General features: G+C 39.5%; 1 protein-coding gene across 1 annotated transcript in view; it reads left to right on the top strand.

Annotated features, from left to right (window-relative positions):
• The first annotated feature begins 229 nt into the window (after positions 1-229).
• Positions 230-26,800, top strand: part of GASK1B (golgi associated kinase 1B) — a 45,816-nt gene continuing 19,245 nt past the window's right edge. Inside the window, exons 1-2 of the mRNA XM_043972987.1 lie at positions 230-1,254; positions 20,402-20,616. Coding sequence (XP_043828922.1) covers positions 372-1,254; positions 20,402-20,616 — 1,098 coding nt within the window. The 5' untranslated portion in view covers positions 230-371. The remainder of the gene's footprint in view (positions 1,255-20,401; positions 20,617-26,800) is intronic.

Raw genomic sequence — 26,800 nt, 5'->3', positions numbered from 1 at the left:
TCTCAATTTTGTTTTTTCAACAATTAGTGGGTATGTTTATGAAAGGAAAAGAGTGTCAGTTTCATCTCCTTCACTCTGGTAAGGGAGGAACTGGAGTTGTTTGAGCTGGTGACTCAGTTAACTCTGTTTCCATTCATTCTCAGAAACAAATCACATTTCCCTTGGGGTGGCTGATAAGAATCCAGCAACTTGTGGCCAAGTGTCACGGTCATTAAAACATTCCCAGCAACCCTTTCCTTCCGCCACGACTCACTGGAGACTACTTCGAAATCAAAGAAGGGGGTCTGCTGAAGGCTGAAAAGCATGTATCATCCCAGCTGGTGCAGTGTACAGGCTTTAAAGTCTCTTCACCATGTGGATGCATCGGAGAAATGACCTGCCCAGACAAGCCAGGCCAACTCATAAACTGGTTTGTCTGCTCCTTGTGCATCCCGAGGGTGCTGAGGCTTTGGAGTATCAGACGCCCGAGGACTAGGAGAAATCTGTTGCTAGGGACTGCCTGTGCTCTCTATCTGGGCTTCCTGGTGAGCCAAGTTGGACATGTGTCACCCCAGCATCGAAGGGCACCAGAAAAGGGGCCCCGCCAGAACTTGGATGCTGCTGGGACACCTTTTCTAGAGCTGCCCTTGGATGGTACATTAGCACCCCCTGAGAACCAGGGAAATGGGACCACCCTGCAGCCTAATGTGGTCTATATCACCCTACGCTCTAAAAGGAGTAAACCTGCTAACATTCGAGGTACCGTGAAGCCCAAGCGCAGGAAAAAATATCCCCTAGCCTCCTTAACCCAGGAGACATGGACTAAACCAGCCAGCCAGCCACAGGGGCTGGCAGGGGCAGCAGATGCTGATGTCCATGGGAATTCCCATAATGAAGAGGCGGACAAGGGCTGGGGGCGTCCCTGGATATTGGCCCAGAGACCAGACCTCCAGCTGCCCAGGACTTCGGAGAGCAACATTAGGATATACAGTGAGAGTGCCCCCTCGTGGCTGAGCAAAGAAGACATCCGTGGGATGCGTTTGCTGGCTGACAGTGCAATTGGAGACATCCAAGAATTGCCTTCCCAAACTGGGGCCCGCTTATTGGTGCTGGAAGGGAACTCAAAGAACAAATGGCCTTCTTGTGGCACCAGCCCTTGTGGTTTGCTCAAGAGACCCTTGGACATGAGTGAGGTGTTTGCTTTCCACCTGGACCGTATCCTGGGCCTAAACAGAACCCTGCCATCTGTTAGCAGGAAGTCTGAGTTCATTCAAGGTAACTTGCTTTTTTTTCATATACTGATCCCTTTGCAGCCTCTGGGGAGTCTGGGATAGACTCTTCTCCTCTGTCTTTCTCTTTATTTTTCTAAATGGTCTTCCTTCCTCATATTTCTCTGTTGGCCAGCAGCACGATTTCTAACTCATAGAGTTAGCATTCATTAAAATCTTAGTAGATTATGGGAGTTTTAGAGAAGTTTGGTCTTAGAGAAAAAAAAAATATGAACTCATTGGTAATTGGGCAACCCTACAGATCTCAGTCTACTTCCCAGTGACTTATGAAAGCTTATTATATCCAATGGTGATTTGGCATGGGGCAGGGTGGGGTGGTAGAAGGGAAGAGTTGATACCTAATCAACAGCCTAGGGGCAGAGTTTATTGTTTTTAAGTATATTAAGGATTATCAAATACCTTTACTAAAGACAGAATGGAAGAGCTTTGAGTTCAATCTACAGTGTCCTGGATTTGAACAAACTACAAAAACAAATTTGCTGGCAAACAGAGCTGTTAATAGACTAAACCATCAGTTCTGTGTTGGAGAGTTGCTGTGGCTGACAGATTTATCTGATTGAGGCCAACCTTGTCATAAACTTTTCCAAACTTAGTAAGAATGGGTTAGTAGGGGCAGCTAGGTGGTGCAGTGGATACAGCACCGGCCCTGGAGTCAGGAAGACCTGCGTTCAAATCCGCCCTCAAACACTTGACACTTACTAGCTGTGTGACCCTGGGTAAGTCACTTAGCCCCAATTGCCTCACCCCCCCCCAAAAAGAATGGGTAGTACATGAGACCTTTCCACTAAATAGTTCCCTCCAGAACTTTTTAATAGGAGCTCAGATTTGAAGCTAGAAGGGGCCTTAGTGCCATATAATCTCGTTATACATTTGTGGAAATCAAGACCTGAGAAGGTGAAATGATTTGCCCAAGGTCACCCAGATGTTGTTAGAAGTGGGATTTGAACCCATGTTCTGATACTCCAGAGCCAGTGCTCTTTCCACTTTGCTACACTGCACTCCATTAGTGCAAATCTTTGAAGGACCAGGGCCACCTTCACACCACAGTGAAGGAGGATATTAGTGTCAAGTTGCTGCACTGGCCATTGGCATTTCTGGGAATCTGGTATCTGAGACTTACTCAAGATGGGCCTCTTACTGCAATGTCTGTCTGTCTGTCTGTCTCTCTGTCTGTCTGTCTGTCTGTCTCTCTTTCTACATATATAGATGAGTTCCAAGTTCTTCCATCCACATTGTTTCATTTGATCTTTAAAGACAGGGTAGTTTTCCTTCTTGGATCACATATGTATAGTGACAAAGCAAGAGAATTAAATAGTTCTCTCAAAGTCCTTTTTAATACTGATTCTAGAATTACAATTTTTTTTGGAAAGTGGAGTGGACCCTCTGTCTGGATTGCATATGTTTTTGGTACAATCCAGGAAGGGCCCAATCCCTCATAAGAAGAAAGCTCTAGGGGGCAGCTAGGTGGTGAAGCAGTGGGTAAAGCACTGGCCCTGGATTCAAAAGGACCTGAGTTGAAATCTGGCCTCAGAAACTTGACACTTACTAGCTGTGTGACCCTGGGCAAGTCACTTAACCCACATTGCCCTGCAAAAAAAACAAAACAAAACAAAAAAAGCAAAAAAAAAAAAAAAAGAAGAGGAAAGCTCTAGGTAAGAAGACTGTGTCACTGCCAAAAAAGGACATGGGACATAATCACACCACAGATCTGACCCATGAAATGCTTGTACAATGTTGATTCAAATTAGGATGCTTCTGGTCAACTTTTTTTTTCTTTTTTGACAAGACTCTACCTGGGCAGTCTACACTGAACTTGGACTGAGTGATAATATTTTAAGGACCCTAGAACAGGTAGGAATATAAGTTAGATCTAGATCCTTCCCTTTTTCTTTTAACCATCTCCTTTCCCCTTGTGGTTCCAATACATTTCAAGGAGATTCCTGGAGGATAAGAAATTTCAGAGTAGATTTTTTATTTTTATATGGGTGAGTTCCTGAACTTAATTGCTAATATAGAAGGCCTTTGGAATAGATACTATCTGAGATGGTTGTGGGGAATTTGGAAAAAAGGGGAGTTTTGAGGGGAAACAAGTTGTGTTTTAGATGTTGAATTTGAGGTGCCTGTGAGGCATCCAGGTTGAAATAACCAATCGGCAATTTGTGACCAATAACTAGAACTCAAGAGGCTGAAGCTGGAAATATAGTTCTCAGAATCCACAACACAGAGATGAAAATCATGTCCTACCTGAGCTGATGAGCTCATCAAGAGCGTGGTCAGAGGGAAGAGAAGAGAAGAGGTCCCAGGACGGACCTCTAAGGAACGCTCATAGAGGGCAAAGTACTGATGATAGTCTAGCAAAGGAAAATGGGAAGGAGTGGTCAGGAAGGTAGGAGGAGCGGAAATGGGGGAGAGGGAAGTCATGAAAATTCAGAGGAGAGGTTAATCAAAGGGAAGGATGCTTCAATCGTATCAAAAGCTGCAGAGTAAGGCAAGCAAGATGGGAACTAATAAAAGACCATTCGATTTGACAATTGAAAGATCATTGACAACTTTAGAGGAAGTTGTTTCAGTTGAGCAATGAGTCAGAGTTAGGCTGAGAAGAGATGAGAAGAGAGGGAATAAAGATTGTTGTGGTGGTGGCTGGTCTTGTTGGAATTGGGCTGAGAAAGGAAGAATAGCTGGAGGGGTGGTAGGATTTAGAGAATTTCTTCAGGATATGGAAACGAGCATGTCTGTAGGTTAGTAAAGAGGGAGGGAGAGAATAAGGATAAAGAAGAGAAGAGGATTATTGTGGGAGCAATTTTCAAGAGCGAATGGGAACAGAAGTACATGGAGAAGGATTGGCTTTGGTGAAGAAAAGGGCCTCCTCATTAAGATTGGAAGCAAGAATGGGAGATGATGTCAAAGGTTTGTGTAATGTAGAGACGGGAAGAAGAAAAACCTTAGTCCCAGGGAGGATTGATGATTTGCCCGTGGTTACACAGTAATAGGCTTCAGAGGTAGAATTTGAACCCAGGCCTTTTGACTCTAGATCCATTGCTTTTCCCATCATACCCTGCTGCTTCCCCAATAATGAAGAAAGTATTTTGAAAATTTTGGAGTACAATGTGTGAGCTATTTTCTTTTCCTCTTATTCCCCTCTTTTGGATGGTCAGTCTTCTTCACAAAAGTCCTTACGTGGTTTATTTTCACATGGATGTAAATCGGGATTCTCGAAGACTATGCCAGCAGAGCTGAGGTATGGGTCAGCCACACAAACCTGGCAAGGCTTCATACACAGCCTGTATGACAAGCAGGAAGTCTTTCCTTAAAGGGAAAACCTAGCGGATTGTGGAGAAGTGCCTCACCAGAAAATTGGGTACCTGCAGGAGATGCCCTTTTTGGGCCACAGCCATGAAGCATCATGTGGAGGAGCTGTTATTTGGCTTGGGGGAGGAAACGAGTCATCAGGACTGCAGATCTTGTTAAGCATTTCAATGATCAAGATGACACACAGCTATGTGGCTCCGGTGGACCTCGAGTCAGAAGTTCCCTTGACCAAATCTAGTCTCTAGACCAAATGCTAGATATGTGACCTAGGGCAAGTCACTTAACTTGTGTCTACCTCCGTTACCTCAACTGTAAAATGAGGTTAATAATAGAACCTATTGCTAAGGGTTGTTGTGAAGATCAAATGAAATAATAGTTGTAAATAGCATTTAGAATAATGCCTGGCATATAGTAGGTGCTGAATAAATGCTATTATTGTAATAATATGACATCTTAAAGCATAGCATACACACACATATACGTATATGCCCCCCCCCCGTCTGTCTGTCTGTCTGTCTCTCTCTCTCTGTATATGTGAAGTACAGGCACACACCCAATGGGGAAATATTACCTTAATGGCCTCTTTTACTTCAAGTTAGGAATCAGTGGTATTGATTACTGTAGAAACCTCCTGGTGGCTGAGACAGAAAGCTGACAGGAGTAGTAAGCTCTAATGTTAACCATCAGTACACTTGAAGTAAATGAAGCTAGATATAGACATGCAGACCAAGCACATAGCAGCTGGTCCAGTCCAGACTGGGCCATGCCTTCTGTCATTGAATGTGCAATTTGATAAAGTCTGTGAGAAGTCTGAATATTAACACTGTAGTGTGTGTATACATCTATATGCATATGCATATACATGTTATAATAATATCTAATTTTTACAAAGTGCTTTACATATTTAATAACACTTAGCAGCTATATGGCTCTTTAGGGTACGTAAAACACCTTACTATATAATAATAACTAATATATGCTTTAAGATTTGTAAAGCACTTTATAATATAATAATAGCTTTATATGCATATGTATCTATGATGCTTTATGGTTTGCAAAGCACTTTACAACAACATAATAGCTAAATCTGTACATATGTATACACATACACTTATATATGATGTTTTATGGTTTACAAAGCAATTTACACTTAGATAATAAAAGCTAAGATTCATATAGCACTTTAAGGTTTGTAAAGCATTTTGCTAGTATTATGTCTTTTGATTCAATAAGTCTATGAGATAGGTGCTGTTGTGATCTCCATTTTACAGATGAAAACAGTGAGGCTGAGAGAAATTGTGATATTCCTGGGGGAATCACACAGCTAATAAGGTTGTCAGGTAGGATTTGAACTCAGATCTTTCTGACTCTAAGGTCATCACTCCATACACTATGGGACCTAGATCTTGATATATCAGCATGCTCACCCCCCACACACACACAAACACACACTCTGAAAGTAACCACAGTTCCTTTTAATAGACCATTTTCTGAGAGCTGAGTCCCCAACTTTATCACAGAAAAGAGAAAGGATATATTTGTTCAGCGGTTGAATGAAAGGACAAAGGAAAACTGTGAAAGCATAATATGTAGTGGGGGTGTGGAGCGGGGGGGGGGGGGGGGGGGGGCGGGGGGGGGGGGCTGTGGTTATTATAAAGCTCACCAGCCACCATTGAGCTGATTTCCTCTGTGTGTGTGTGTGTGTGTGTGTGTGTGTGTGTATTCAAGTGTTGAACCTGTGATTTCATTGGCATAGTGGAGTCCAGGTGAGGTAATCCACTGTAAACAATGGGATTTATAATCTCAAAGACTTTACTGGAGAAAGAGAAGCTAAGTTCTTTGCCCAGAGTGACCCTGTCAAGACCTTCCGGATTCCAAGACTGGCTTTCTATCCACTACATCAGGCCTCCTCTCATCCTTTATACAACTCCTCATCCAATGTTGGTTTATTCACCAGCTGACTAAAGAACCTGAAATTCAGCCTCGAGGAGACTTTTAATTTGATCTTTGCTTCTTTAAGTATAAAACTGCCACATGCCACAATTCCTGATAGAAACCAGCTGTAGAAATTGTAACCCATGCCGCACAACTGTAACTTGCAATTCTTGGGCCTGGGGGTAAGCAGTGTATGTGTGTGTGTGTGTCTGTGTGTGTGTAGGAGCTCTAGAATCAGATACTGAAGGTTCAAACACCACCTTTGATGCTTACTGCTTATATTCCCTTGTACTTTGGGTAAGTTAATTAACCTTCCTGGGCCTTAGTAAAATGAGATGGTTGGAGTAAATGGCCTCAGAGCTCTCTTCCAGCTTTTGATCCTTGATAATATTATCCTTGGGACACCAGGTGGATAGAGCTAGGTTAGAGGAATTCATTTGGGGTCTAGCTGGCACGGGCAAGAAGCTCCTGGAACTGTCCACTTGAACCAAATTTGATTACTTCAATGACAAGCCCAGCTGTCTGATAATGCTAAAGGATTACAAGTACTATTAGTATCCTTTAAATTTCTGTTCCCTGGGGCAAAGCCCTACTGGTTCCACCATAGTCTTGATTCAGACATCTTAGTAAATGAAGATTTCTATTTTAGGATCATAAAGGTGATCAGATAATAGGTTCCCTAGTAGGGACCTCTGGCAAAATCTGGTTTGACTTCACCTTTTATAAATAAAGAAACTGAGGACCAGAGAATTGAAATGCCTTGCCCAAAGTCACACAGATAGGGAAGTGGCAGAGTGGAATTTGAACTCAGGTCCCATGACTCTAACTTCAGCCCTCTTTCTACTGTACCCCACTGCCAGCTACCTTCCTTTTTTCATCTTTATTCTCATATAAATGTAATCTATTTTGACACTCAAAGTTTACAATACTTCTATGCTAAGGAGAAAGGCAAATATTCATGTAGCCATGAACACTGGAAATGTGTATGTTTTATTAAAATAATAATGTGATTTTTAAAATCAAAATTTGCTTGCGTTACAAAGAAATAAAAATTTTATCATCAATATCGGCCATATGTGTCAAACTGTTCTTTGGAGAGTTTCAGATCAAGGACAGATTTGCTTCTCTAGAGAAGGTCAATAGATGCTTTCTTTTACGTTTCTGACATAAATTCGATGTGTTTTTTTTTTTTAAACAAGAACTTTTTCAAGTAGCTTGAAATTTATTTAGGAAAAGATAAAACTGACATTGGCCTTGTGAAAGCCAAGAACAGGGGAAAAATAAAATAAAACCCCCTCTGTGAACTATTAGCAACACTGCCAAAGCTTCCCCTTGTAGCCTGTTTAACAGTGTGAATGAATCTCAAGGGATGCTGCCCGGCAGCCTTTAAGCACTTTACTATTATGCATGCCCAGCATGGAAGATACATGATGCATGTGTTATTTTTAGGAAGAGGCTTTATGACCATAGAGCTGTCATGTTAAATGAAGGTGGCCAGTTCCAGGAATTCTGTGTGTCATGACTGCTTACTTGACAAACCACAGGCACTCTGCAAGCTCCCATTGAGAGTCTCATTGTTTCCCAACCTGCCATATTCTTTCTTATTATGTTAGAAGAGAAAATCATCTCATTTTTTTTCACTTGCTTTATACCCCTACCATGATAGGTTCTGATAAAAGTACAGTCCATTGCTAGGTGATGTTGGAGAGAGGATGGAGGGGAGAAAAGAATCTCATAATTTGGTCTTGGTTCACATTGTTTCCTGGTTGACAGGTGAGCCCAGCAGAGCATAGAGAAGGTTTTGAAAAAAAAGCCCTGACACTGTAATACTTTCAGAAACATGCTGGCTTCCCAAAACTTCCAAGCTATTTTGACCTCCTCGGGTCTAAGCAAATTGCAGTTTGACTTTGTATGTAGATGTCTTCTGCCATTGACAATGGCCAAGCCTTTTTTCTGTGTCTATCTGTTGATCCTTAGCAATGGGGAACCACAGGTAGAAGTGGACCTTTGACTTCCGTGTCAGCAATGATGGGTCTGGTCTCTTAAGGAGGCAAAAGTCCATTCAACAATTAATTAAGTGCCTAATGTGTGCATGGATTGTGAATTTAGTGATAATGACTGCAAAAGCAGGAGCAAAACAGTCCCTGGCCTCAAGGATCTTTCATTCTACTTGGTATGGCGGCGTTACAAAAAATGAACAGAATTTCAAGAGGGAGAAAAAGCTTCATGTAAAGAAAAGGCTTTGATAAAAGTAGATTCTCACGTCAGGTCAAGGTCTCTAGGATGATGATTTAGGGCAGGGAGTGGGGGTCTGGCATAAGGACTGTGTCGTGTTGTTCCCTTCTAACATCAAGTGTTTTTTTTTTCCATTTTTCAGAGGGGAAAAATTGAAACATAGAAAGCCAGGGAATTTCCATAGCCAGAGAGGAAGTGAAAGGCTGTTATAGAGTGCAGAAGCTCTTGCCTGTTGGGCTAGGTTCTGAAAAGGAAGCATAATTTCATTTTAAAAGCAAAACAGATAATTTAGTTTGGTGCAAGCTTTTTTTTTTTAAATAGGGCATCCCCTCCCCCTTCTTTTTAAGTCATTTTCATCCTTGCCTAATTTCCTAGTATACTCTATAGATCTCCTAAGTTGGATAAGCCATCAATTCATCCTACATTTCTCAGTCACTTGCATAATTGAGAAAATGTATCATAAGACATCAAGGCAATCTGTGCCAAAGGAATACTCTTGCCAATATCCCTTTTGGACTAAAAGGCTCAGTTGCTTAGGTTGGGGGCTTCGGTTTAGGCTGCTGGGTTGCCCCAGTCCTTTGTCCATCCTTTAAAAAAATAAAGACTTTATAATCCCTACCGCACCCCAGATTATTGTATTTTAGAAAGTGGTTTTGTAGTTATCATTTCATTTGTTCCTCCAAGCAACCCATGAGGTAGGACAACAGTCATCATTTCCATGACTTTCCTATGAGAAGAGTGAGGAACAGAAAGATAAATGTACTTGCCTCCAGGTCACTTACCAAGTTAGTGGTGAAGCCAGGAATAGAATCAGATCCTTCTACTCCTAATCAAATGTTCTTTCTTCCACATCTCATCCTACACCACATAGTCCAGTTCTTTCCTTAGCTCCAGATTACTCTTGTTGGCAGATGTATTATGGCACTGGGTGACTATTTTTGAGGCACTACTCAATGCATCATTCATGCTTGGTTCCCTAAGAACTTTGGGGGGGGGGTCTGTTAAACTTTTTCCATTTATAAATGGCTAGAGAAGAGCCTCCTCCCCTCAGGATGATGCTTTTGCCTGCAGGAAAGAAGCATTCCTCACTCTCACCCTGGAATGTTGAAATATACTGTTTGCTGACACAAAGTGGGCTAAAGCCTGCGTGTTTGGTACATCATACAAAAGTCTTTAATTTGATCTGTTCCCTATTCTTGTGACATATATCACATTGGCCTCTCCTGAGGATTTAATTAATTCTTAAACCGTGAAAAAGACTTTTTTCTTTCATTATTCTAGGCCTCATTACACTGTCCAAAGGTCTGTGGCCTAAGAATGAACAGATGCAAAACTCATCCTATCTCCTAAGTTTCCCTGAAATTAAGTTGAAATTCTTTTGAATCCCAAGAGCCTAGACCATCCGCCCTCCTGGTCACCCTCAAGTTTGATGTTCCTTCCAACCAGAGAGAGCTGAGAGAGTTTATCTGCCTCTTTATGCTCCTGTCTAATATTTTTGTTTAAATGTCAGAGTCTGACTGTGATAAGCACTGTAGAAAAAGAGAGATAGATGGTACTATGGAGCTCATTAACAATTAGGGAACTGCTCCATTATCATTGGCGCCACATAATGGATTGACAATTGCCATCCACAATTAGGGAATAGCTACATTATCGTCAGTGCCCCATAATGGATTATTGACAATTGCCTCAGAGTCACACAGAACTCATTTTCTATAATGAAAATTTGCCATAGTTTTCATTTGTCCTTTTCTATTTCCCTTACTGTGCTTTGTAAAGTTGTTTTTAAATGAAGGGCTATGAGCAATGTTGTCACTTTCTAATTTGTCTTGTTCAAACAGAGGCTGGGAATTTGGCACATGTGGTAAAAAAAGTACTTCTCATGAAAGTTCTTAGGATATTTTCTTACTGAATCTACTCAGTGGGAAATGAAGAAATGGATATTCTTGGTTACATCCAACATGCTTAGCATTCACCTAAAGTTTGGCAAAATCTAGGAGCCAAGGTTCAAAGCCAAGGGTATGGATGTTAATTTCAGGCAAAGGATGCTACTGAGCTTATCAATTCTTCTTTCTGAATTGAAAAAAAAAAAGATTTATTATAAAAAATAATGAATATTTCTAAGATGCTGTGTGGCTTAGATGACAGAGAACTGACCTTGAATTTACCGCAGGACCAAGGTTAAAGGGTTTCTTTGAGACACCGGTTCAAAGGATCATACATTTAGAGCTGGAAGGGATGTTAGAGGTCAACCAGTTCAGCTTCATCATTTTACAGATAAGGTAACTGATATGAGAGATATCGTTTCTGGGATTTAATCATTTTATTAATAGGCCAGTGGGTTATTAATAAAAGGAGGTCTATTGGCCGCATCTCTCAGACCAAAGACCCCTCATGGCTGTGGAGTTACAGTTCATAAACTCTTCCATTACATAGCAACCTAATCCAATGGGTTAAGAACAATCAAATCTAACTGGTTCACATAAGTGGAAGTGGGTTATATTAAAATGCAGTCTGGGGATACTTTTTTTTTCTTCTTTTTGGTGAGGCAGTTGGGGTTAAGTGACTTGCTCAGGGTCACACAGCTAGTGTTAAGTGTCTGAGACCAGATTTGAACTCAGGTCCTCCTGAATCCAGGACCAGTGCTCTAACCACTTTGCCACCTAGCTGCCCCTAAGTCTGGGGATACTTTACTCAGGTTACTCAACTCTTGGGGAAGATGACATCACAGAAAAAAAGAGACCGCCCCCCCCCCCCACACACACACACAGAGGAACACAAATAGATTAGGGCAAAATCCTTTTCAGATGAAAAATCTAGGTGTGGTTTAATCTTATCAGTAATGTCCTTCAGCTATCTAGACACAAAAATCTGTTTCCACCCAAGACTCCTTTGTAAGATTGGGTCTTGTTTGACCCAGTTGAATCTTACTTTCAAGGAAAACTTAGACTTTAATCAGGAGAGGGAGAAAGGACTAAGAAAGAAGGGGATATCTTTGGCTTCCCCAAGATATTGATTATTAACAATTATTTCTCAAAAAACTGAGGCCCAGAGAAGGTAAATGTTTTGCCCAAGGTAGCACAGTTGCAGAGATGAGATTCAAACATAGGTCCTCTGATTTTAAATCTCAATTCTTACCATTATGCTATGTATTTCATATAACCTATGTGACCAGGGGTGTTATTAAATCACTCAGTGACCAAGGCAACTAAATGCATAATAAGTAATGTGTGTGTGTGCATATATATATATATATATATATATACACATACATATATATGTGTGTGTGTGTGTGTGTGTGTGTGTGTGTGTGTGTGTGTGTGTGTGTGTGTGTGTGTGTTGAAGAAAATTTGTTCACCTGCTTATCTAGAGGCATTTTTTCACACTAAAAATGTACCACATTGATGATAACAGTAGTTAGCATTTGGATCCTCACAACAACTTGGTGTGGGAGGTGCTATTATCATCATCCCCATTTTACAGATAAGGAAAGAGTCTGAGAGATGATAAATGACTGGCCAAGTGACTGAGGCAGGATTGGAATTCAGGTTTTCCTAACTTCAAGTCTGAGACACTATCTACTATGCCACCTACGTAGCTGTAGTTCAAAACAAGAACAACACAAAAACTTGCACATCAACATTTATTATGCTTTTACTACTAATAATACTTAACAATTATATAGCACTTATATACTTTACAATTATTATCTCATTTGATCCCCACAACAACCCATTTTACAGATGAAGAAACTGAGGCCAGCAGAGATTGTGACTTGCTCACATCTAGTGGGCACACATCTAGTAAATGTCTGAGACTGGATTTGAACTCAGGTCATCCTGAATCCAGGCCCAGTGCTTTATCCACTGACCCACTTAGCTGTGTACTATATGGCAGGCATTTGGGATTAAAAATAAAATACAATAACATGATTTTTACTAGAAAGGAGCTTAAATTCTAAAGGTATAGACAATAAAGATTTATATTTAATTTACAGAATAAGTAGAAATAAAGAAAAAATAGCCAGGCACTATTAGTTAAGGAGACCAGGAAAGATTTCATGTAGAAGATAATGCTTGGCCTATTTTGTAGGAATAGAGAGCCAATACAAAGGCACAGAAAAGAGATGCAATATCATGTTGGAGGAACAGAGAAAGGGCCACCTTGGCTGGATCGAAGAGTGTAGGATGGAGAATAATGCCCAGTTGAGCTAAATAGATAGTTTGGGGCAAGACTGTGCAAGACTTTAAACTGTACCTAAATGGGGTAGTTTACATTTGATATTAGAGACAATGAAAAGCCACCAATGTTTATTGGGCTGGGGAACAACATGCTCAGATCTGCTTTGCAACTATTTACATTTAAGTAAATAGAACTTAATTCATAAACTGCTGTAATAACTTCTAGTTGCTCCAGATCTCTCTTTGTCTATACCCATTGATTTATCCTCTAATATGGTCATAATTCATGTATACTGTTCTGGTTCTGTTTTTATTTTTTTCTGCTCTGCATCATTTCAAGCATTTCTCCATATTTCCTTATATTCTTCATTTCACTGTAATATTCTATATGCTCTTTCCCATCCCTTAACTCCTGCCTTATGATTGGACATTTAGTTTATTTCCATTTTTTGTAATGATATATAATATGGATATGATCATCTTTGAATAAAACTTTGATGATATATTCCCAAAATGGAAAAATTAGAGTTCTTCTTGTAGTTAGCAGAAGGAGCAGGGGATAGAGCACTGGACTTGGCTGGATTCAGGAAGACCTGAGTTCATATCCAGGTTGAAAGACTTCCTAGCTGTGTGAATCTGAGTAAGCCACTTAACTCAATTCCCTTATGTGTAAAATGGTATAATAATCCAGGATTGTTGTGAGGAAAAATGAGATAATATTTGTAAAGCACTTTGCAAACCTTACAATACTATATGTGCTCTGCATTATGTAGATTCATATGTTTATTTTCTTCTTTGGCTTTTCATCATAGAACTGTCTTAAAATACTTATGAAGAAAGAAAAACTCAGGAGAAATATTCAGTTTACTTAGGCAAGATATATAGGCAGCTAAGTCGTGCAGCAGATAGAGTATCAGGTTTGCAGTCAGGAAGACTCCTCTGTGAGTTAAAATCTGGCCTCAGGTACTTACTAGCTGTGTGACCCTGGGCAAGTCACTTAACCTTATTTGTCTCAGTTTCTTCATCTGTAAAATGAGCTGGAAAAAGAAATGGCAAACCACTCCAGTATCTCTGCCAAGAAAACCCTAAATGGGGGTCAAGAGTCAGACATGACTGAAAAATGACCGAATCTCAAAAGGCAAGATATATACTAGTAAGTCTCAATCTTCAAAATAGAAGTATAGGCTTTAGTTCATTTGAACCCTCTCTCATCCCATAAAGCTTGCATTCTCTCCACTGTGACAGCTAGAATTCTATCTCCCCATCATGAAGATATCTCTAGAGAGTAAAACACTACATCATTTTGACAGGCCAGAATGAGAAGAGAAAAACCTATTGAAATTGTTCAGTCTATGTTGATTGAACTAGTGTCCTGTTTATAGGTGCTCTTTCTTAGTCACTCCCTCAAATCTAACCAAATTCTATTAATTTCTATAAAAATTCACAATTTTTTTCATCAGTGGTACTAATAGTTCCTCAACCTTGTGCCCACATCAGCTAAAAGCATCATTAACTTAAAGAGTCACAAAGGAGTTACGGCATATGGATTATACCATAATAAGGAAAGGATTGGAGATCTTAAGGGACTGCAGGTTATATGGGAATAATGCACACAGGAATCAGTTTTCAACTACTACTCATTACCTTTTTGCCTTGGGTACAGCTTCTTCCCTCTGGGGCATGTATTGCAGCTAGGGAGTGTTTCTAGAGGATGATCAGAAGAATTTGAGTGCTCCTTGAAAAATGTGCATGAGTGTGGGGAATTCACACATTAATTTTAGGCTCTTAGCAGAAGCTTCTACAGTGTGTGGGTGGTTTAGGAGAGTGCTTAATGTTTAAAAATTGGGAACATATTTCTAGAACTTAATATGTAATTGTGATGGTTTCTGTTTTTGTTTGTTTTGGGGGGGCAGGGCAATGAGGGTTAAGTGACTTGCCCAAGGTCACACAGCTAGTAAGTGTCAAGTGTCTGAGGCTGAATTTGAACTCAGGTCCTCCCAAATCCAGGGCTGGTGCTTTATCTACTGCACCACCTAGCTGCCCCCGTGATGGTTTCTTTATCATTTCACATGGTTTCCTGAAAACAGCAAAGCCAACTCTTTGTTTCTGGCCAATGTATTATTTTCTGTGTGATACTCTGACTCTCTTTGATTACTTTGAGGTCTTTGGAATTTAAAAGCAAAATGTTCCCTCAGCAAAAGGGCATTAAGATGTGTCTTTCCACTTTTTATCAGTGCATTGGAATTTTAAAATAACAATTATGGCACAACCAGGTATGACTCGAAACATTGGTGTGACTTCAAAACATCATTCAAAGATTTGCTCAAATCCTCGTGGCCCAAGTAGATGCAAAATTCATCTCATCTCAGAAATTTCTCTGAAATTCAAGTTGAAGTCATTTTGAACCTTGAAAAATTTTCTGGTCACCCTCAAGTCTGATAGTCTTCTAAAAAGAACAGAACTCAGAGAGTTTATCTGTCTCTTTATGCTCCTGTCTAATAGTTTTATTTAAATGACAGAGTCACCTGGGGGACCTGGTTTTTAGATCTTTCTTCACTCTATGTGGAGCTCTTCAGCTTGAATATTTGTTTTGGGAAGGGAATGAGCAGCTGCTTGTAGTGAGGGAGTGGAAGGATTGGAGCAACAGTTTGAAAGCTAAACACAGAGAAGTAAAATGGAAAGAGGACTGAACTTGGAACAGGATGGAATTTGAATTTCTGCTCAGACATTTCCTGAGCTTGGACAAGTCACATTCTCTGGGCCTCAGTTTCTTCATCTTTAAAATAAGGGGCTTTGACTAGATGCCCTCGCAGCCCCCTTCCAGCTCAAGATCCAGGATTCCAGGAGTTCATATTAATACAGAGCTTTTAGGTTTCCAAACTTTTGCATACATTACCTTACTTGATCCTTACAGCAACCCTGGGAGGTTAGGCACCATTATTATCCCGATTTTACAGATAAGGAAACTGAAGCATAGAGAGGTTGAGAGATTTACCCTGGGTCATATAGCTAGGATGTGTCTGAAGCTGGATTTGAATCTAGGTTTTCCTGACTCAAACTCCAGAGCTCTGGACACTTATTTTGTACTTTCTCCTATATGTAAGAAGCTAATTAGGAGAGGTAGCAGGGTGTAGTGAATAGAAGGTTGCCCTCAACTTCAGTCAAGAAAACCTGGTCTAAGTCCTTTCTCTAATTAGCTGTGTGGCCATGGTTAGGCTATTTAACTTCCCAGTGCCCTGGGTGATTATACTGACCTCCTTGGGAGGGCTTTGCCACACCAGGAGTTCCCTACATGAGTGAAATAGGTTCTATCTTCCTCTACCCTCATGCCCCCTCCCCACCCCACCCCCCAACTAAAGGAAAGAGTGAAATTAAATATAAAGGCTTCACAGTCTTTAGGAAAGTAAACATTAGATGGAAATGTGGAGGAAAAGAGTGAACATATTAAAAGGAGATAGGATTTTTAAAATGACTATATTTTGCCTCATGTTCTTTTTCTCTTCCTGACTTTTGTGATTAGGTGAAGATGAATAATAAAATTTGGTGGCACATTTTCTTCTCACTTTTACTTTAATATGAAAGCATTTCCACAGGCCTTTATCGAGGGCTGTGATCTGCACTCCCTCTCATTTCTAGGCTAACTGCAGGAAGAAAAGAACCCCAAATGGAAGGAGGTGATTAGAATGATTGAGTCTGTGCTGTTACAGTTATTGAGGTCACCCTAATACCAAATTAGAGGGTAGTTAGGGAAGAAGAATGTTTCCTGTATTAAAGGCTTGAGGATAAGGACTTTTACATTAAGGCAAATGATTGAGGTGGTGAAATCCAAGCCACTAACAAGTGACGGAAATTTTAAAGAGCAAGACTCAGGAACACTGGAGGTTATTTTAAAAAGGACTTAAAAAATTCCTGTGACATGTCAAGACATTCCGATCATCATTTCAGAGGCTTCAGTTATCTGCCTATTTTCTGAGTTTGTCAAGAATGAGCTGACTATAGGTTATGCTTAGAGCTCAGTGAAGACACTTTTAAAAATGTGTGTGTGGGGGGGTCTGTTTGGGTTTTTTTAAGGTTCTTCCTGGGATTCCAGAATAAAAAAGTGAAGTTCTAGACTCACTTTCTGTGACTTAGTGGGAGAAGGGGAGGGAGATTGGGAATGGTTATCTTTAACCTTATGCATTGACATTTTTTACAATGAGCTTCTGTTTGTCTTAGCATCGTGGCATCTTGGGGGTGGAAGGGAGAAACCATTAGAGTTCATGTGGTTCAACTCCTTCATGTTCCTGATAAGGCAACTGAGGCCCAGAGAGCTTTTATGCATTTGTACTTCTTGGCTTTGAGTATCTACTTGACCATTTTCTCCATTTATTTTAGTGATCCAAAAGAAGTTTAGGCACTCAAAAGTCATTAGCAAAGGGAAAAAATAGCAATTTGGGTGAGAGATTTTTACTATCTAGACATATGCTTAAGAAGAAATGACATTTGGGGAAACTTTATTTCTGAGGCGAGGTGTGAAATGTGATCTATTACTGAGACTGGTATTTTTGCTTTGGGCATTTTCTCTCAGACAAATCAAATGTCCTTGTTCTTCCTCCTGGACTTTATCTTGTTTCTCTGCTTTCTTCTCTTGATGGCCTCCTCCATTCCCAATGACTTCAAGTTCTCCTTAGAAAAATCAGTATTTCTGATCCCATTCACTCTCCTGAGCCTTTATTTTGCTTTCCTAGCTACTTTCCGGACACCTCCACACAAATGGACCATTGGTATTTCAAATTCACCACCTACAAAATGGAAACTCTGCCATGCCTTGCCCTCCTACCAACTCCTCTATTTCTGATGATAGCACTGAAATGCTTCCAGGCATACAGAGTTTCAAAGCCTCAATATCATTTTTGATTCCTTCCTCTTCCCTACTATATTCCCCCGTCCCAAAACCAAGTCAAGTTCACCTCATAAGATAATAGATTAATTTTTTATTTGTCTATTCATTCATTCATTTGTACTATTTGAAAAAGAATTTTATTACTAATACAGTTGAAAAGTACAATGCATAAGAGCCTATTGTCCTGTTCTCACTTCTCTCCCACTTGGAATTCCAAGGAGAAAGGAGTTTAAGAACACAAGCAATCACAAACAATGATCAACTCTAAAGACAAGAGATTTGGTCCAAAAGAACCGAACATAATTAATGCAATAACTGAACAGATTTGTTCAATAGGATTAAGATATTGCTGTTGCAGTGTTTTCATGGGGCTTCCCTTAAGTGAATGGGGGGTGTTCTTGAGGGAAATGAGGACTAAGCACATGGGGGACACATCCTTGGCCACCTTGCTAGACTGGGAGTTAAAGTCATACAGCCAAGTCACATGTTCTCACTCAGAGCCAAGAGAAGTCTCTTCAACTTCATTTACAAAAGTTTCTTCAGCTGCCCTGAAACTCAATTTTAATGTTTACTTGACAGTTTATTTTCTTCTTGCTCTGGTACTGACCTATTTTTTCTAAGTCTATTTCAATCATTTCTTTTCACCTACTTGATGGTGAACTTGGTGTTCTGGTTAAGCTAGAATTCTTGCTGATTTCAGTTTTGCCTCTCTTAACTCAGTGTTTTCTCCTAACTCAGCCTGAACTAGGGCAGGGTGACTCGAGCTTGTCTCAGGCAGGGCAAATACATCAGAAGGGGCATACTTCTACTCTGTTAGGGGTCTTCCCAAGCTTCATGTTGCATAATGCATTAAGTGAACTTAGGCTGGATTCAATGGAAAGCAGAGTCCATTGGTGACTTGTATGATAAATTACCCATGAAACACAAAGGTGAAGACCAGCAAGCTCCATCTATATAATTCTGAGACTTACACCCTATGTGAGCTTTCCCTAGCTCAGTCCTGCTCTACTCCCTTCCTAGTGGTGACCGCCCCAGTAGTAGTTTCCTAGAGTCTCTGGTTTGTATCTCAATGCCCAAGGTCTCTCCTCAGATCTCCACATCCTATTTGACTACCTTTCCCTCAGATGTTGGAATTCCTAGTTAGAGCTTTTTCTGGAATGGACACCAGTGTCATCTTGAAAGGCTGAGAGTTATTTTTATCCTTTAAAGTCAGGCTCAGCTATTACCTCATCTGTGAAGGATTCCCTCATTCCCTTAACTGAAAATGATCTTTCCCATTCAGGTTTCTTAAAGCATTTGAGATTTATCTTTTGCTTCTCTCACATTCTATCTTGTATTGAGCGACTTGTATTCTTGTCTTATCCCTCCTACTCTAAGCTCCTCGAGGCCAGGGATTATGTTGTTTTTCAGATTTCTATTCCCAGTATCTAGCTCAACATCTTACATGTAATAGAAGTTTAATGGGTGTTTGCTGAGTTTGTTTTTTTTTTTTTCTTTTTCTTTCAGATAGTAATAAAGGGTTAGAAAAGCCAGACAATTTCACTTGTAACTTCTAAAAATCCTTGTCTTCTTGACATCATAATGTGGCCCCAAAAAAGCAGACAGCTGTTATTACAAATAGAGAGTAGCTCTCCTTAGACATTGAATAGACAATTATAAATGTCTGGGTTTTTTCCTTTTCTGTGGTGACTGTTTTTAGAAGTGGAGTAAGACCGCATTAACCAAAGGACGTTGTTATTGGTGGTTAGGAGCCAGTTCCTACCACATCTATAAAATATCTTCATAAAAATGATTCTCAAATATCCCAACAGTGTTGAAGATTCTATCAGGGAAGATTGTCTATAATAGAATTCTTGGATCAAAGAATACTGAATCTGGAAGGCCCATTAGAAATTATTTAGTATGACTCCTTCATATTTTTATTATTTTCCCAAACATTTTATTTTTTGTTTTTATATCTCCTTGATTTCCCATTAGGTTTCCTTTCCCCTTCCTGTCCCAGACACTAGAAGATAAAAGCTTTTATTTTTAAAATTTAATTTTTTAATGAACAAAAAAATTAATCTTTCTTCCACCTCCCCTACCTCACTGAAATTAAAGAAAAATAAAACCCTTGTAACAAACATAGTCAAGTCAAGCAAAACAAATCCCCACATTGGCAAAATATGTTTCACTCTGCACCTTGAACCCATCACTTCTTTATTCAGGAGGAGGGTAGAATGGTCATGAATCCTTTGGAATCTTAGTTGGTCATTTTATTCATCAGAGTTCTTAAGTGTTTCAAAGTTGTTTTTTTACGATTTTGTTGTTATAGAAATTGTTCTCTTGGTTCAAGCTCACTTCACTACGCATCGGTTCATACAAAGCCCAGGTTTTTTTCTGAAACTGTTCCTTTTATCATTTCTTGTGGCACAACAGAATCCAATTATATTCATATATTATAATCTGTTCAGTCATTTCCCAATTGATGGACACACTCATCTTTCAAAAACTCCTTCATTTTACGGTTGAAGAAATTGGGGCAGAGAGTTTGGAAGTTATTTATCTAAGACATGTTAATATCGCTTATTTTCGTTTTTCCCTCTTTTTAGATGGCCATCCCTGTCCTGTGATTCTCTGGGACTCATCATTGTCTCCAACAGATAATGGAAGTCATTCTTCTGTTTCACTCACTTGGGGTGCTTATCAACAATTACTCAAGCAAAAATGTTGGCAGAATGGTAGAGCACCCAAAGGTGAATGGGGATGTACTGAAGTACATCACCATGAATGGTCTAAGATGGCACTCTTTGATTTTCTGCTTCAGGTAAGAGGCTATGCCAATTCAGTAGTTGGGTCCAACAAATATTTGAATTCTCCAGCCGTGGTACAATTGAAAAAGTGAGCTTTAGTCCTTTGAAGAATTTCAAGTGAGTTTAAATTGCATTTAAACTCTAATCTGATAGAAGAGCTAACATGTTGTAATTTCAAGCAGAAGTTCCAGGAAGTTCTTTGTTATTTATTGAAAGATGCATTTTTGTGGTGGTTTCAGTTGTGTCTGATTCTTTGTGACTCCATTGGAGTTTTTCTTGTGACTTCTCTGGAGTGGTTTGCCATTTCTTTCTCCAGTTTATTTTACAGATGAGGAAATTGAAGCAAAAAGGTGAAGTGACTTGCTCAGGGTTAAACACCTAGTAAGTGTCTGAGACCAGATTTGAACTCAGGAAGATTAGTCTTCTGACTCTAGGTCCTGTGTTCTATCCACTGCACTGCCTAGTTGCCCAAAGATGAATAGCACTCCTGTATCCCTGTAGCTCTAACTAGGCAATACTTGAAATAATAGTAAATTAGAGCTACCAAAGATTTTTGAGAAAAAACATCATGTAGTGAACCATCCATTGAATCTAGAGTTGGAGAGCCTTAGTTCAAACATAGGCTGTGTCTCTGTTACCTTGGGTAGGTCACTTAACTGCTTTTGGCCTCATCTGAAAAATGGTAGAGTTGATTTGGATGGCTTTTTAGGTCCCTTCTATCTATAAATCTATGAACTAAGTCTTTAAACTAGACTTTTTTAACTGTATGACTCTGGTCAAATCATTTAGTCTTTCTGGGCATTGGTTTATACATCTGTAAAATGAGGGTGTTGAAATGGAGTGCCTCTAATGTCCTTTCTAGCTCTAGACTTCTGATATGATGGTATTCTTCTGACATTATAGCACCTTCTTCCTACGCTACATTTACTTTTGGATGTTTTTCGTGTAGATCTGAGACTCAAGAGTCATTAACCCTTAGCAATATTAGCAAACTGGGTAACTTCAAAAAGTTTAAACGATTTGACTGAAGTGGTTATTGTATATAGAACAATATTTTGCTGAATTTTCAAACTTTTTTGTTCATATTCTCTAAATATCCCTGATTGAATAAAAAAAACACAACTGATAGGTTCCAAGAATTTTTCTTAGGGTCTCTGACCCCCAGGGAATGTGACTAGTTGGTACTGTTGGTAAGGATACAATTATGGATAAATTGTGCAAGCACATTCATGAAACTCAGAAGTACAGCAATTAATGAATTTCTCCAACAGGCATACATTTAGACAACACCCCAGCTTATTTCCTCTTCTGCCACCTGTTTCTATAACATCTCCTAGACTTTGGTGTGATCATCAGTCTATTACTGCCATTTCCATTGGTACATTTGGACTCTTTTGGTGTCACAGAGGTGCTGAGTCATATCCTTGTTTTATTAGTCCCTGGATGCACTGACGGAGGAGATAATTTGGATACCTCAGAATGCTGAATCCATTGAAAAATACCTTGAGGCATTCTGGGCTATTTTAGAGAGCAAGGAAGGGATATCATTTTGATTTAAGTTACATGCATTACATTTTATTAAAGCTCCTTACATGCATAAAAACATCACATTTGAATTTAATGCCTATTTCTTTCAATATCCAAATTCATTTTTAGGGGATGGGGCAAAGATTTTTCCTGAGTACAGGGGACTGAAGGGAGATGAGCAGATTCTCTCAAACTTAAAGCCTTAGAGAATTCTTGGGGGGCACTGAGAGGTTCAGTGACTTGCCCATAGTCACAAAGCTCATATGTATCAGAGGTGGAACTGAAACTCAAGTCTTTCAAAAAATAGCAGAAAGTAAGATAGATTTGTAGTCAAGGACCTAGGTTCAAATTCTCTTTGCCACTTGCTATCTTTTTGACCTTGGGAGACAAAGTATACCTCTCTTGACCTTGGTTCCCTCATCTTTAAATGAGGAAGGTTAAACTACATTACCTCTAGGGTCTCTTCTACCTCTAAATCTATGATCCTTTGATTCTTATATCTTATCCCTACCTCTAAAGCTGATGTTGCATCTATTGTACCATTTAGTTTATGTTGAATGAATCCACTTATTGATATACAGACAGCATTCAACTATTTTCTGTTCATAGAAGCTACTTGCAGAATCTATGATAAATATTTGTTTTTAAACAGCATTTTACTTTTTTTCCAATTACATGTAAAGACAATTTTTACATTCATTTTTAAAAATGAGTTTCAAAATTTTCCCTCCCTTCCATACCTCCAAGATGGTATGCAATTTGATATGAATTACATATGTGTCATGCAACAAATATTTGAGGAAAGGGATCAGACTGGATGGGATCCTGTCAACTTCTTAGGTCTCAGATTTATCATTGTTTCATGATCCAGTAAGTCAGAGCTTTAAGCACAACTAAAACTCTACATTTCACCTGATTGAATGAATTGGAAGCTTTCACCCTTGACCTTTTGAAATCTGAAATTTTGGTAGACTCCTCCCACTCCTTTTTTCTTTGGATTAGCCTTTGATTTCATAGGTGTAGAGAAGTCCGGGGGTGCGGGGACTTCCTCTACTAAAGGAGATCAGCACCTTTTTCTTTGACCTATAGTCTCAGAGTTTTCTAGAGCATTGTGAATTTACATGACTTGCCCAGGATCACACAACCAGTATATGCCATAAGCAGAATTTGAATCCAGGTCTCCCTGACTGCAAGTCTAGCTCTATCCATTGTGTCATGTTATCTTGCAAGCATTTTATTAGGATGAAGGAAATCCCTTCCTTCTTCATTGGATGCTTATTCACTGTATATACTTCAAAGCACTCCTATTCATCACCTCAAGCTCAATTTGTCATAAAGAAAACTAATTATCTTGTTCCCAAGCCAGCTTTCCTCCTCAATTTTCCTTCTTTTGATTCTCCCAGTAAACCAAGCTTGAAACCTTCTAGCCATTTTTGATCTATCCCTCTCTTTTGCTCCTTATAGTTAATCATTCACCAATCTGTTAATCTGTTGATTCTTTCTTTGGAAAGTTTCTGCCCACTAGCTCTTTTTTGGTTTTTTGGTTTTTTATTCTCTTTGACAGCATACTCATTCAGGATCTAAACACTTTTATACTTAGGTTATTGTAGTGGCTTCCTAATTAATCACCCTGTCTATAGTCAGCCTCCCCTTCCACAGCACACCCTCCTTCCCTAAAGCATAGTTGTTGGACTTTATCCTGTAGGTACTGGAGAATCACTGAAGATTTTTGAGCAAGCAATACGATGCTTGCTCCTTCACGTGACATACAAGAACCTCCCCCCCACCACCCCAAACACACCTCCCATACATAAGCTAACCCAAACAATTTTCCTAGCCATATCTCTTCTCTTATCAATTTCCTTTATGAACTCCATGCTCTCAACATTCACTATTGCCTGACCATCGCTCTGTTCATGTTGTTTCTCCTGCCTCACATTTCTCCACCACCTTCACCTATGGAAATGCTAACAATTTTTCAACATTTGTATTACCACCTGAATGACAAATAATTTCTTCTCCCTGGGTATAATTTTCCTTAGCTGTAAAATGTTAAGGTTGAATTAGATGATCCTGGAGGTCCTTTCTAGCTCTGAGTCTGTGATCCAATGAGCCTGTGATTCCTTCTAAATCTTATTTGATCTTCAGAATTATTCTTTGAAGTCAACACTTCGGGTATTGTACAGATGAGGAAAATGAGGCTCAGATGGGTGACTTGATTTACCCATAGTCACATAGTTTGAAAGTCTCCAAAGTAAGATTCAAACTTAGGTCCTCCCTGATCTAAGGTCCCTGAGGGCAGGAATTGCTTTTAATTTTTTTTCCATGTATTTATTTATATTGTATTCCCAGTACTTAGTCCAGTGGTTTACACTTGGTAGGTCTTTAATTAATGCTTGTTGAATGAACAAATGAGTGAAAGAATGAATGAATATGCCAGGTTACCTCACCCACCTCACCTGCCTTTCCTGATTACCCCAACCTGGATAACCTCTCTCCCATTTGGGGTACAAACTATATTGGCTGAAGGAAACTGTTCAATTGGCAATGTAACTGTCTGCCATCTTTAGTTATTTTTTAGGTAGGTGTTATGTTGGTTTAGGAGACCTTGATTTAAACTTTTTTGTATCCTTTCAGTACCTTTTAGGGGTAGATGCTCAGAAGTATTTCTAAAACCCTAGAACTAGACCAGATCATTTGGTCTAATCCTTCTCATTTCCAGAGGAAACCCAGAGAGAGGCTATGATTTGCCAAAGGCACACAGCTGGTTGGAAGATTGGGTGACTAGAACAAACATCTCTCCTGACACCCCAATCCAGTGCTCTTTCTATTCTTGAGGTTACTAAACCTTAATTTGTTCATTGCATGGTCCAATAGTTCAAAAATGGATACAGTTGAATCTTTCTCAAAGAGGGAAAGCAGTTGTGTGGTTTGGGGTTCGAAAAAGCTTTGTAATTGAACAAAACTTTCAGGATAAGTTTTCCAGCGACAGAATTCCCCTCACCCCCATTACATTCAGGACATCCATGAATTTCCAAGGACTCTCTTCTCATGACTAGGAACATAGGATGCATGGCAATGTGACCTTAGCATTAGATTACTGTGGGTAGGGGTTTGCATGCTCACTTCTGCATGCATTTTGAGATGTTTGCTGAATGGCACCAATTAGTCTGGGATGATTTGAGCAGCAAGCCATGTGCATCTGAGTCCCTGATGCTGAGCTCAGACATAAGTATGAGTCACAAATGAATCATGTCAACTAGAGTTTTGGGTTCAGCTCTATTTGACACCAATCTTGCTCCAGTATTTATTTCCATGGATTTAGAAAAATGTTAGCCAAAAACTCAATCTCTTTTCATTTATGCTTTTGTATCTTTAGTACCTAGAGCAATGCCTTTCATGTACTAGCTTCTTAATACATGCTTGTTGAGTTAAGTTGAATTGAATTGTTTTAGAAGGGTGGTGAGAGAGGAGGTTGTTGTGGGTTAACCTGGATGTCTCTGATCCTCTAGGAAGATAACTCAGCTTCAGGATTGAGAAGCAAGAAGGGAAGGACAATGCCTCTCTGAAAGACTTTTGGAAGGCTAGTTCAGGAAAATTATCTGCTAACACCATTTTAGATCATTGTTCCTTTGCTTTAAGCAAACACTCATGGGGAAGCTATTTACAGGATCAGGAAGCTTGCTTGTTAGAATCAGAAGACTTGAACTTGAATTTTGGTTCCAAAACTGTGGAATTCTGGGAATTCCACATCTCTCTGCATCTTACTTTCTTCTTAAAGGGTTATGAGAAAAGCACTTTGTGAATCTGCGAGTACTATATAAGCATATCTTATTACTATTAATATGGCAGCAATGATTGCTATTATTATTATTTCATTTGATATTAATATCTTCATCTACCTGTACCAAGTTGTCAAAACATATCCTGTGGTAGCTCAGTATTTATAGCACCTACTGGTTACCAAAATTAAGTTGTAGGCATTCTTAAGAAGTTTATGTTCTATTGAGGGGAGGGAGGGGAGGGAGAGAGGAGAGGGAGGGCAGCAGTCAGTGGAGAAATAAAGAGGAAAGGATTGTCAAGTAAAGTCAACAGGCATTTATTAAGCACCTACTATGTACCAGGTGCTTTACTTTTTTTTTTATTAAATCTGAGAGCACCATGGAAACATGTGGCAGAGATGGATATCCAAATAAATGTCATAAATCCAAGGGTATTCTGGTAAATGTTTAATAACCTGTCTCTAAAAACAAACAAAAAATTGACTACACTGTCACTTTATTAGGTTAAGATTATCAATATAACACAGCAAATCAACTCCTTATTTGCAGTGTTTTTGATTTCTGACAAATAAGGAGCCAGTATGAGCTAGGTCCATCACATACCTGCCTCTGTGCACTGGATAAGAGAAGCTTATTGTAAAGCTTGCTGTAGTATTGGCCAAAAGCCTCCTTTGTTTTTATTATTTAATGATGAAAAGAAAACGTTGGCATAAAGGAAGACATAATGGTAGAAAGTCACTATTTACATAGTAAAACTTGATTTGTGGCATTGTTGGCTGCACCAAGAGCTATGTCAAAGTCTATTCACCAAAGGGGAAAGAAAAGTGTCATTCCAGGGGAACTGTTTGAACCCTCATTGGTAGAGTTATTCAAACCACCTGGATTTCTT

This window comes from Dromiciops gliroides, chromosome 6 (assembly GCF_019393635.1).
Source record: "Dromiciops gliroides isolate mDroGli1 chromosome 6, mDroGli1.pri, whole genome shotgun sequence".
Lineage (NCBI taxonomy): Eukaryota > Metazoa > Chordata > Mammalia > Microbiotheria > Microbiotheriidae > Dromiciops > Dromiciops gliroides.
This window is presented reverse-complemented; position numbering and strand designations above follow the sequence as displayed.